General features: G+C 41.0%; 1 protein-coding gene across 1 annotated transcript; it reads left to right on the top strand.

The window, feature by feature from the left end:
• The first annotated feature begins 12,127 nt into the window (after positions 1–12,127).
• Positions 12,128–12,437, top strand: LOC127348560 (auxin-responsive protein SAUR71-like). Its single transcript, XM_051374546.2, has one exon. It carries the CDS (start codon positions 12,137–12,139, stop codon positions 12,419–12,421), a length of 285 nt encoding a protein of 94 aa, XP_051230506.1. The 5' UTR covers positions 12,128–12,136; the 3' UTR covers positions 12,422–12,437.
• Positions 12,438–13,268: the final 831 nt, after the last annotated feature.

Here is a 13,268-nt window from a genome sequence, read left to right as displayed (position 1 = left end):
ATGAACTTGCCTTTATTGACTGCAAGATTATGCAGACAAGGTCTTCGATACGCAATAACTCCAAATTCTGAAATAGCATCATCGTCCGGTAAGGACGATGTTTAAAAGATTGGCAAGGATGCAATAATGCATAAGTATGAGATGCAATCGCTCTAAGCGTGACTTAACCCCGATGATTTAGGATTAATGAATTGAAATGATTTGTTTAGGTGTGTTGCACTTTTAGAGTGGTTCACAAACAAGGTTCTTATTCAGGTGTGGTTACATGGTATCATGAACAGGTAGATAATAAAGCATAATAATCAATTGAGCACATAAAGAATGTTAATTGGCATAATGTTAACAAGTAAAGAACAGTGGTCAGTTTTAGTACTATATGGTATGTTTAATGATTAATTATCATATACTTCAAAAGAATAACTTTTGAAGAACATGTACTTTGATAAAGAACAAGTATGGTAATTAAGTTTGTGGGGTTCTATGGTTTTCTATGGTTCTAATTGGTTTCTGGAGTAAGTAGTAGATGGATCCAAATGAGGTTGGATTCATCAACACCAAGGGCTTGTAAGGTTGAGTTAAGCCTAGGCAGCTTGAGTAATTTATTATAAATAGTTGCTATCAAGGTTGGTATACCTTGCTGGTGATAGCTGGTTATTGGCTATAGGTCCTATTAGGTAGGGTTGATAATGATTATTTATTTACTTCAAAAGAATAACTTTTGAAGAAATACTTCTTAAATAATAAGAAGTATATCAATTAGGGTTGGGGTGATCTAGGTTTACTGTTGGTTTTATTAAGTAAGGAATAATTGACTCCTGAATAGGATGTTTGATAGGTATCCAACACTAATAGGGTTTAGTGGAATATGGTTATGGAATGCTCAAGATTTGGCATGGTTGCTCCTGAGGTTCATCACATTAAGGTGATGCTAAGCATGGATGGTTAAAGATGATGGTCTTGGGAATAGGAACTAGGGTTTTACACTTGGTTGACCCTACTTGATTATTTAGGTCTGATGAAGATGATTATATGGAATACCCATATATTATTGATAGGTCTTTTACATTTTATGTGGACATGGCAAGTATTTAATTGTTATTATGGTTCTATGATTGAAAGTAAAATATTATGATCACATATCCTAACCTAAGGTTTAGGTTAGAAACAATTTAGGGTTTACATGTAATAATGGAGCTAGGGTTCCTAATGATATTAGGGTTTTAGGGATCCCATGAAATGATGAGGTTATTGATGGTGTGTACAGCACACGTCCGTTGGGAACCCCAAGAGGAAGGTATGATGCGCACAGTAGCAAGTTTTCCCTCAGAAAGAAACCAAGGTTTATCGAACCAGGAGGAGCCAAGAAGCACGTTGAAGGTTGATGGCGGCGGGATGTAGTGCGGCGCAACACCAGGGATTCCGGTGCCAACGTGGAACCTGCACAACACAACCAAAGTACTTTGCCCCAACGAAACAGTGAGGTTGTCAATCTCACCGGCTTGCTGTAACAAATGATTAACCGTATTGTGTGGAAGATGATTGTTTGCAGAAAACAGTAGAACAAGTATTGCAGTAGATTGTATGCGATGTAAAGAATAGGACCGGGGTCCACAGTTCACTAGAGGTGTCTCTCCCATAAGATAAATAGCATGTTGGGTGAACAAATTACAGTCAGGCAATTGACAAATAGAGAGGGCATAACAATGCACATACATGATATGATGAGTATTGTGAGATTTAATTGGGCATTACGACAAAGTACATAGACCGCTATCCAGCATGCATCTATGCCTAAAAAGTCCACCTTCAGGTTATCATCCGAACCCCTTCCAGTATTAAGTTGCAAAACAACAGACAATTGCATTAAATATGGTGCGTAATGTAATCAATAACTACATCCTCGGACATAGCATCAATGTTTTATCCCTAGTGGCAACAAAGACATCCACAACCTTAGAACTTTCTCGTCACCGTCCCGGATTTAATGGAGGCATGAACCCACTATCGAGCATAAATACTCCCTCTTGGAGTTAAGAGTAAAAACTTGGCCAGAGCCTCTACTAATAACGGAGAGCATGCAAGATCATAAACAACACATAGGTAATAGATTGATAATCAACATAACATAGTATTCTCTATCCATCGGATCCCGACAAACACAACATATAGAATTACAGATAGATGATCTTGATCATGTTAGGCAGCTCACAAGATCCGACAATGAAGCACATAAGGAGAAGACAACCATCTAGCTACTGCTATGGACCCATAGTCCAGGGGTGAACTACTCACTCATCACTCCGGAGGCGACCATGGCGGTGAAGAGTCCTCCGGGAGATGATTCCCCTCTCCGGCAGGGTGCGGGAGGTGATCTCCAGAATCCCCCGAGATGGGATTGGCGGCGGCGGCGTCTCAGTAAGGTTTTCCGTATCGTGGCTCTCGGTACTTGGGGTTTCGCGACGAAGGCTTTAAGTAGGCGGAAGGGCAACGCGGGGGGCCACACGAGGGCCCCACACGCCAGGGCCGCGTGGCCTAGGGCTGGGCCGCGCCGCCCTGTTGTGGCGGCGCCTCGTGGCCCCACTTCCTTTCCCCTTCGGTCTTCTGGAAGCTTCGTGGCAAAATAGGACCCTGGGCGTTGATTTCGTCCAATTCCGAGAATATTTCCTTTGTAGGATTTCTGAAACCAAAAACAGTAGAAAACAAGACAGCGGCTCTTCGGCATCTTGTTAATAGGTTAGTGCCGGAAAATGCATAAATACGATATATAATGTGTATAAAACATGTAGATATCATCAATAATGTGGCATGGAACATAAGAAATTATCGATACGTCGGAGACGTATCAGCATCCCCAAGCTTAGTTCCTGCTCGTCCCGAGCAGGTAAACGATAACAAAGATAATTTCTGGAGTGACATGCCATCATAACCTTGATCATACTATTGTAAGCATATGTAATGAATGCAGCGATCAAAACAATGGTAATGATATGAGTAAACAAATGAATCATAAAGCAAAGTCTTTTCATGAATAGTACTTCAAGACAAGCATCAATAAATCTTGCATAAGAGTTAACTCATAAAGCAATAAATTAAAGTAAAGGTATCGAAGCAACACAAAGGAAGATTAAGTTTCAGCGGTTGCTTTCAACTTATAACATGTATATCTCATGGATATTGTCAATGTAAAGTAATATAACAAGTGCAATATGCAAGTATGTAGGAATCAATGCACAGTTCACACAAGTGTTTGCTTCTTGAGGTGGAGAGAGATAGGTGAACTGACTCAACATAAAAGTAAAAGAAAGGTCCTTCAAAGAGGAAAGCATCGATTGCTATATTTGTGCTAGAGCTTTGGTTTTGAAAACATGAAACAATTTTGTCAACGGTAGTAATAAAGCATATATATTATATAAATTATATCTTACAAGTTGCAAGCCTCATGCATAGTATACTAATAGTGCCCGCACCTTGTCCTAATTAGCTTGGACTACCGGGATCATCGCAATACACATGTTTTAACCAAGTGTCACAAAGGGGTACCTCCATGCCGCATGTACAAAGGTCTAAGGAGAAAGCTCGCATTTTGGATTTCTCGCTTTTGATTATTCTCAACTTAGACATCCATACCGAGACAACATGGACAACAGATAATGGACTCCTCTTTAATGCATAAGCATGTAGCAACAATTAGTGTTCTCATATGAGATTGAGGATATATGTCCAAAACTGAAACTTCCACCATGATTCATGGCTTTAGTTAGCGGCCCAATGTTCTTCTCTAACAATATGCATGCTCTAACCATTAAGTGGTAGATCTCTCTTAATTACTTCAGACAAGATGGACATGCATAGCAACTCACATGATATTCAACAAAGAGTTGATGGCGTCCCTAGAAGCATGGTTATCGCACAACAAGCAACTTAATAAGAGGTAAAGTGCATAAGTACATATTCAATACCACAATAGTTTTTAAGGCTATTTTGTCCCATGAGATATATATTGCAAAGGCGAATGATGGAAATTTAAAGGTAGCACTCAAGAAATTTACTTTGGAATGACGGAGAAATACCATGTAGTAGGTAGGTATGGTGGACACAAATGGCATAGTGGTTGGCTCAAGGATTTTGGATGCATGAGAAGTATTCCCTCTCGATACAAGGTTTAGGCTAGCAAGGTTATTTGAAACAAACACAAGGATGAACCAGTGCAGCAAAACTCACATAAAAGACATATTGTAAACATTATAAGACTCTACACCGTCTTCCTTGTTGTTCAAAACTCAATACTAGAAATTATCTAGACTTTAGAGAGACCAAATATGCAAACCAAATTTAGCAAGCTCTAGGTGTTTCTTCATTAATGGGTGCAAAGTATATGATGCAAGAGCTTAAACATGAGCACAGCAATTGCCAAGTATCAAATTACTCAAGACATTTTAGAATTACTACATGTAGCATTTCCCAATTCCAACCATATAACAATTTAACGAAGAAGATTCAACCTTCGCCATGAGTACTATGAGTAAAGCCTAAGGACATATTTGTCCATATGGAACAGCGGAGCGTGTCTCTCTCCCACACAATGAATGCTAGGATCCATTTTATTCAAACAAAACAAAAACAAAAACAAACCGACGCTCCAAGCAAAGCACATAAGATGTGACTGAATAAAAATATAGTTTCAGGGGAGGAACCTGATGATGTTGTCGATGAAGAAGGGGATGCCTTGGGCATCCCCAAGCTTAGACGCTTGAGTCTTCTTAGAATATGCAGGGGTGAACCACCGGGGCATCCCCAAGCTTAGAGCTTTCACTCTCCTTGATCATGTTGCATCATTTCCCTCTCTTGATCCTTGAAAACTTCCTCCACACCAAACTCGAAACAACTCATTAGAGGGTTAGTGCACAATAAAAATTAACATGTTCAGAGGTGACATAATCATTCTTAATACTTCTGGACATTGCATAAAGCTACTGGACGTTAATGGATCAAAGAAATTCATCCAACATAGCAAAAGAGGCAATGCGAAATAAAAGGCAGAATCTGTCAAAACAGAACAGTTCGTAAAGACGAATTTTACAATGGCACAAGACTTGATCAAATGAAAATTCCCAAATTGAATGAAAGTTGCGTACATATCTGAGGATCACGCACGTAAATGGGCATATTTTTCTGAGCTACCTACAGAGAGGCAGGTCGAAATTCGTGACAGCAAAGAAATCTGTAACTGCGCAGTAATCCAAATCTAGTATGAACCTTACTATCAAAGACTTTACTTGGCACAACAAAACACAAAACTAAGATAAGGAGAGGTTGCTACAGTAGTAAACAACTTCCAAGACTCAAATATAAAACAAAAATACTGTAGTAAAAACATGGGTTGTCTCCCATAAGCGCTTTTCTTTAACGCCTTTCAGCTAGGCGCAGAAAGTGTGTATCAAGTGTTGTCGAAAGATGATGCATCTTCAGCGGGGTTTGGAGTTTTCTCAACCATGCATAGTATATTGGATACATAAGTTTCAGCGGCTCCCTTTTCATTAGTCTTGGGCTTGCTACTCTCATCAAACAAATTTTCAGGAACAAGCCAAGCATAGTTATTTTCTAGCGCTTCATTCATCGCTAGGAGCTTACATGGTATTGGTGCTTTGATCTCCCCACCATCATTAATATTATTAGTGTACCTTACTCTCTCCATGTCCATCTTTTCAAGGATACTAACAAAATTGGTGCAAGAACCAAGCATCTTATATTTAATAAAGACCTTTCTAGCCTCTCTTGCTATACTACCAAATTCTCTAAGAAGGGTTTCTAAAACAAAATCTTTCTTTTCCCCTTCTTCCATATCACCGAGCGTAAGAAACATGTGTTGGATTATAGGATTGAGATTAGCAAATTTAGTTTCCAACATGCGAACTAAAGCAGCAGCAGCAATTTCGTAAGTAGGAGCAAGTTCTACCAAGTGTCTATCTTCAAAATTTTCAACGGTACTAACATGATTAAAAAATTCTTCTATAGTATTTCTCCCAACTATAGACCCACGTCCTACCGGTATGTCTTTTACGGTAAAATTAAAAGGAAACATGTTGAAATAAGTAAGCAAATATAAGTAACTAATTTTTTTTGTGTTTTTGATATAGAGTGCAAGACAGTAAATAAAGTAAAGCTAGCAACTAATTTTTTTGTGTTTTGATATAATGCAGCAAACAAGAAAGTAAATAAAATAAAGCAAGACAAAAACAAAGTAAAGAGATTGGATTGTGGAGACTCCCCTTGCAGCGTGTCTTGATCTCCCCGGCAACGGCGCCAGAAAAAGTGCTTGATGGCGTGTACAGCACACGTCCGTTGGGAACCCCAAGAGGAAGGTATGATGCGCACAGTAGCAAGTTTTCCCTCAGAAAGAAACCAAGGTTTATCGAACCAGGAGGAGCCAAGAAGCACGTTGAAGGTTGATGGCGGCGGGATGTAGTGCGGCGCAACACCAGGGATTCCGGCGCCAACGTGGAACCTGCACAACACAACCAAAGTACTTTGCCCCCAACGAAACTGTGAGGTTGTCAATCTCACCGGCTTGCTGTAACAAAGGATTAACCGTATTGTGTGGAAGATGATTGTTTGCAGAAAACAGTAGAACAAGTATTGCAGTAGATTGTATGCGATGTAAAGAATAGGACCGGGGTCCACAGTTCACTAGAGGTGTCTCTCCCATAAGATAAATAGCATGTTGGGTGAACAAATTACAGTCAGGCAATTGACAAATAGAGAGGGCATAACAATGCACATACATGATATGATGAGTATTGTGAGATTTAATTGGGCATTACGACAAAGTACATAGACCGCTATCCAGCATGCATCTATGCCTAAAAAGTCCACCTTCAGGTTATCATCCGAACCCCTTCCAGTATTAAGTTGCAAAACAACAGACAATTGCATTAAGTATGGTGCGTAATGTAATCAATAACTACATCCTCGGACATAGCATCAATGTTTTATCCCTAGTGGCAACAACACATCCACAACCTTAGAACTTTCTGTCACTGTCCCAGATTTAATGGAGGCATGAACCCACTATCGAGCATAAATACTCCCTCTTGGAGTTAAGAGTAAAAACTTGGTCAGAGCCTCTACTAATAACGGAGAGCATGCAAGATCATAAACAACACATAGGTAATAGATTGATAATCAACATAACATAGTATTCTCTATCCATCGGATCCCGACAAATACAACATATAGAATTACAGATAGATGATCTTGATCATGTTAGGCAGCTCACAAGATCCAACAATGAAGCACATAAGGAGAAGACAACCATCTAGCTACTGCTATGGACCCATAGTACAGGGGTGAACTACTCACTCATCACTCCGGAGGCGACCATGGCGGGGAAGAGTCCTCCGGGAGATGATTCCCCTCTCCGGCAGGGTGCCGGAGGTGATCTCCAGAATCCCCCGAGATGGGATTGGCGGCGGCGACGTCTCAGTAAGGTTTTCCGTATCGTGGCTCTCGGTACTGGGGGTTTCGCGACGAAGGCTTTAAGTAGGCGGAAGGGCAACGCGGGGGGCCACACGAGGGCCCCACACGCCAGGGCCGCGCGGCCTAGGGCTGGGCCACGCCGCCCTGTTGTGGCGGCGCCTCGTGGCCCCACTTCCTTTCCCCTCCGGTCTTCTGGAAGCTTCGTGGCAAAATAGGACCCTGGGCGTCGATTTCGTCCAATTCCGAGAATATTTCCTTTGTAGGATTTCTGAAACCAAAAACAGTAGAAAACAACAACTAGCTCTTCGGCATCTTGTTAATAGGTTAGTGCCGGAAAATGCACAAATACGACATATAATGTGTATAAAACATGTAGATATCATCAATAATGTGGCATGGAACATAAGAAATTATCGATACGTCGGAGACGTATCAGTTATCACTTTATTTATAATGGAACTAGGGTTTCCTAATTACCCTATAATTATTGGATTAATAACTTCATTATAAAGTTGAAGTTATTAATAACTTAGAAATAAAAATAATATTGAATTTGGCATTTTATTATTTTTGTAATGGATTAATAATTAAGATAATTATTAATTAGGATTTAAATCTCAATACTAAAGGTTTAATAAGTTCCAGATAAGGAAAATTAGTTTTAATGTTTTCTTTATTTACTTTACTGGTTTTGATTTATTTTATAATCTTTTCCTAGTTATTGAATTTTTTTAATTCAATTATGAATAAGAGAAAATGCTTAATTAATAAGTATTAAATACTTAAATTTTTATTATAAATAAAAATTTCATATTATATTTTTATTGGATAGAGTTTTCTTTTCTAAGAATTTTGATATCTCATTTATATTTTTCTGACTTAAAATGAATTTTCTATAATTATTTGAAGTTGCAGTAATTTATGAATTTTGAAATTAAACGGAAACTGTTAAAGCTACCCGGACAGAACACCCACACAGTCTATGACTGGTGGGCCGTGTCCACGCTGGCGACCACGTGGTGTTTGACGTGGCCACCATGTGTGTCACCGGCGGCCAGTGACGGGGATCGCCGGCGTTGTGGTGCTTCCCCGGGCAAACTAACGACACCACAAGATTAAGCGCGTCGAGACGAACCTACTGGTACTAACGCCGCCCCGAATTGGTTGCCGGAACTCGCTCGCCGGCGAGGCCGAGCGGCGGCGCTCGCAGGCTACCGTGGCGGTCACGATTGAGGGCGAAATTGAAGAGGATATGGGGTGCTTGAGCACCAGTGGCTCACCCTGAGCATGATGCGCGTGGCGGCGAGGCCAGGGGATGGCTGGTTCGCCGGAATCTTCTGCTCTGGCCGTCGGAGAAGATGAAGTCGACGACGGCGCTCCGGGAGGCTACGGCTCGATTCCCTATGCAGGAGGAGCAAGTCGAGGGTGGTGAAGACGATGGCGACCACGCCGGGGCTCGGGGAGGTCCCTACCGGTGGTGATAGCCGGAGACTATACGGGCTAGGGTTTGATGAATTGGGGAAAAGAGAAGAACACGAGCGAGGAGGGCTTCGGCCGTGTATTTATAGGGTCAAGGCGGGTCAAGGCGGTCGCGCGGTCCAGAATGGCGGCCGGGACGAGGAGTTCGTCGTCGCCGTGGCGTCCTCCTGTGCGTCGACGGTGGCGAAGAAGGAGACGACGCCTCTCCATCTATATCCACACGAAGGGGTACCTGGGCCACTTTGGGCTGTGCTGGGCTGGGGCGATTGGGCTGCTGGTGGGCTGCCGAGGTGGGCTACTGCGGCTAGGGAAGGTCCAGGTGAGATTTTCTCCCATTTTTTTCTCTGTTTTTTTATTTCTCCTTTTATATATTTTCTATTTTAACTCATATTTGAATACCATTCTATTTGAAGATATTTGTAATTATGCTAATCCATTCAAGATTTAGTATACTGACTATTGTTTCACTATTCAATTTGAATTCACATTTTATATTAGATTATTAGCGTATTTGTGAACTTATTCAAAATAGCAAATAGACATGAGTTGATATTTTCTCTTCAATTCCCCTTTTGTTTTGAATTCCTATTCAATTAAGAAATATAAGAGTTGATACCTTCTTCTCATGGTATTTCTGAAGTTTTTATTATGTCTTAGTTCCTATTTGAGAAATTAATCACTTGCATGTTAGTTTTATGTGAGCAACATTTTATTAAGGTTTTGTAGGTTTGATGATAACCCATATTCATTAGCATTTGTGTTATGGTCTATTAACATTTTGAATTATCTAGAATAGGTATTATTCTCCTTAAGGTTGTGTCTTAATTATATAGATCAGTGGTTATAGTTCTTTTTATATTTAACTTTGGTCATATGGATGGATGGTTTCCCACCATAATAAGTATAGAGATTACTCTATGGTTTCCTTATGTTTCTTTGGTGAAGAATAAGTGGAATGTAGATATGGTAGAATTCTACTTATGATCACCAAGTGGTTCACAAGTTAAGGTTGGGATATAAGTCTAGGGTTGCTTACTAATTACCTCCCTATGATTTCATGTGGTGAAGGATATCTACTTATCCTTTTAGGGTTTATCCTCAATACCTCAAGAGTAGGATCATGGATTAGGCATATCATCTTGTTCTTAACATTTTTACCTCTAGTCCTTAGGGTTTATGATCATCACTCAAATTATAATGATCAAGGTTTGGCTTCCTAGGGTATCTCTCATTAAATAGGTTTCTCACTTCCATGATCAAGCATTGTCTTGATCAGATAGGGTATAGTACTTCTAATTTACCTTCTGGAATGGAACTACTATGGTTGCCTCTAAAGTTTATATCCCAGGAGAATGCCTGAGATATTATGTTAAGGTTCTACTTAATCAATGATGATATGATCATCTTGTTATACAGATAGTTCTCATCCCCAAGTCTAAGTGTTGCCTCATTAACTTGAGTGTAACACCATAACTGGAGCTCTCTTGTAAAGGAATGGTTTATTCTAGGGTATGGTGTACTCCTAATACTCTAGTTCAATGGTTGTCCTTTATTCTTAAATAGATAAAGCTATGATTTGTATGATTGGTCTCTCTCATTTGGAAAGGTCTTCAATACTAACCTAAGGTTAGGCTCCATAGAGAATGATGTGGTCATTAATATCTATGTTTAATATAATTGGGTTCTCTCCCTAGGAATGGTCTGGAATAATCTCCGAAGGTTTCTCTTCAAAGTGATGGTTGGAATACATGGATGTATATCCAAGGTTTTAGCTCAAGGTTTGTTGTTGCTTCTCTAATAATTATTATAGAACTCTCACCTCTCTAGGTTTGATGTGTAATAACTTGGAATGGAGAAGAATATCTATTTCTGGGGTGGATCTTCTTGTTATAATTCCAATGTTGAAGTGGAATGAATACCATGAGGTTTCATGGTAGGATCATAGATTAGTCTTAGGACATGGAAAATATAAGTGAAGAATGGTTTCTTCATTTATTGTTACTTGATTTCCATTTAAATGGATGTTCATATGCTATGGCAGATAATACCATATTATGATCTTTAATAAGATCAAGTAGTTGATCCTTGATTAATATGTTCTTATGTTGGTTATAGTTCCATTTGATCTAACCCCTTAGATCAAATCATCTCTACCTAAAACAAGGTTTTAACAAAGTCACATTGAGGTTTATAGCGCTTGACTTGATGAACTACTTCAATTCCACCAAGGTCAAGTGAAACTTCAGTTACTGTGACTGTTTTACTTTAAAGCGCGAAAATTCCCCAGATTTTCTATGCATGAATGCAATGCACACATCTGTTTCCTCTATTTTTGTAACCCCAATACCTGGGATATTACATAGTATTAGTCACATAAAAAATAGTTAAATAGAAAGATCTATATTGAGTCTGAATAAAACATTTGTGCCTTCCTGAGCACACATTCTCGAAAATCATGTGCCCGCCATGGCTACTCAGCCAGAATCAGACGTTCCTTGCCTAGGTCTCCCTTTTTCAGTACGGTTTCCTCAAAATTAAGTGTCGCAACTTTGTTTCAAAATAAACGAACCTATAAACTAAAACATGTCTAGATATAGCCTGTATCTGGTTTAAGTCTGACCAACTCTTTGATACTTAATTTGAAACAGAGGAAGTTGTATATACCTACTGTTTGGTACACTTCATAATGTTTAGATGGAGCGCACAACATAATCTACAAGCAAACAAAACAACCCACCAAAATTGACACGAGACTAAACCATGCAATGAACCTAGCTGCTCATAGTGCATACTCTTTGTCCATAAGAATCATTTGGGTCAAGATCTTGGACTTTGACTAGATCTTAAACTCCCTTTAGGTCCAAATAAGACGCTAAGTGTGATAAGCTAATTTACAAGTAGGTACAGTACGTAAGCTATAATCTACCCCGAAGGATCGAGGTATCTCAGCTAGTTTACTTGGACCAAATTGTCTTCATCGACCAAAGCCTGTCCACGTCAGGATGTTGACCGCGCGCGCCTACGTGAGAAGCACACGTCCCTTGCACTACTCGAGGATCTCCGTATAAATATACTCCCGCCTCTTCACTTCTTCGTTGCACCAGCCAGCCTAGAAACGTATAATTACTCGCCGAACTAAGCTCAACCTCTAGGCAAGCAAGCAGTCTAACCGAAAATCGCCATGGCGTGGAGGAAAAAGAGCGGCGGCGATCAGTCGTCGGCCTGTCCCTCGAATTACGACGCCGGCGAGGGCGAGAAGGTCCCCAGAGGGCACGTCCCCATGGTCACCTGCTGCGGCGAGCGCGTGCTGGTGCCAGTGAGGCTGCTCGCGGCCCCCTGCATCGTGGAGCTGCTGGACATGGCGGGCCAGACCTACGGGTACAGTCAGCCGGGCGTGCTGCGGATCACCTGCGACGCAGGGCATTTCCGGCGGGTCGTCGACGGTGCCCTGGAGAGAGCCGGCTAAAGCGCCAGGGGCCAAGACCGCCTGACGAGAACATGGGTGCAAATGTAGAGGAATTCATTTAGTTGGATATACATAGTGTGTTCTTTGATTCGTCAATTATTTCATGAGTATACGAGCAAGTCACGACATTTGGCTCAAATTTATAAATGCTCGTTGGGTGGAAGCAATAAGCGTCATAGTTCCAGTGGATATGCGTGCCAGTTTCGTTTGGCCGCATTATCATGTTCTTCATTGTTACCGCTCTCCGTCCTCTGCTCCATCGCCGGTGTGACGAGGGGGGCCCCGATGGGGGTTTGGTGTCCGGTGATGTAGTGTAGTTCTGATGGTAGCGACACACCAACTAACCCCCCCCCCCCCCCCCCCGCCCCCATGCTTGGCGGCGTCGAGGGGTATGTGGGAGCTGTTTAGTGTCGTGTCAATGCTCTTACAGAATTTGTTAACTTTGGGTTCCTCCTTGACGATGCTTAATTATTGTATTGGTTGTCTCCTATGTGCCTTCCTGCGGTGGCTGATCTAGCGTTGGAGACGAGGGCAACCATGGATCTATGTTTCATTTGCAATATACTTTCTTCAGTGTTAGGTTTGTGTTTGTTGAAGGTGTCCCGGTAGAGAATTTGGCATCACACTTAAAAGGAGTTGTGTATGTATCTCTCTCATGTGGTGTCGTCGTTGGACGCCATGGCTGAAACCGGGAGCCTATGGCGCAAGGGTCATTAGTTCTTCTACAACATGGTTTGCACCGGGTGCTTTGTGTCCCTAGTAACAACACATTCAATGATACTAGTGTTATAATAATAAACAGACTCTAGATAGACTAGGACTCATCTACTTCTACTCCATGTGTCCT

The sequence above is a fragment of the Lolium perenne genome, chromosome 4 (assembly GCF_019359855.2).
Source record: "Lolium perenne isolate Kyuss_39 chromosome 4, Kyuss_2.0, whole genome shotgun sequence".
Taxonomy (NCBI): Eukaryota; Viridiplantae; Streptophyta; class Magnoliopsida; order Poales; family Poaceae; genus Lolium; species Lolium perenne.
This window is presented reverse-complemented; position numbering and strand designations above follow the sequence as displayed.

Excerpts from the sequence above, each read along its gene's own strand:
- LOC127348560 (XM_051374546.2), top strand. The coding sequence starts at position 12,137 with ATGGCGTGGAGGAAAAAGAGCGGCGGCGATCAGTCGTCGGCCTGTCCC.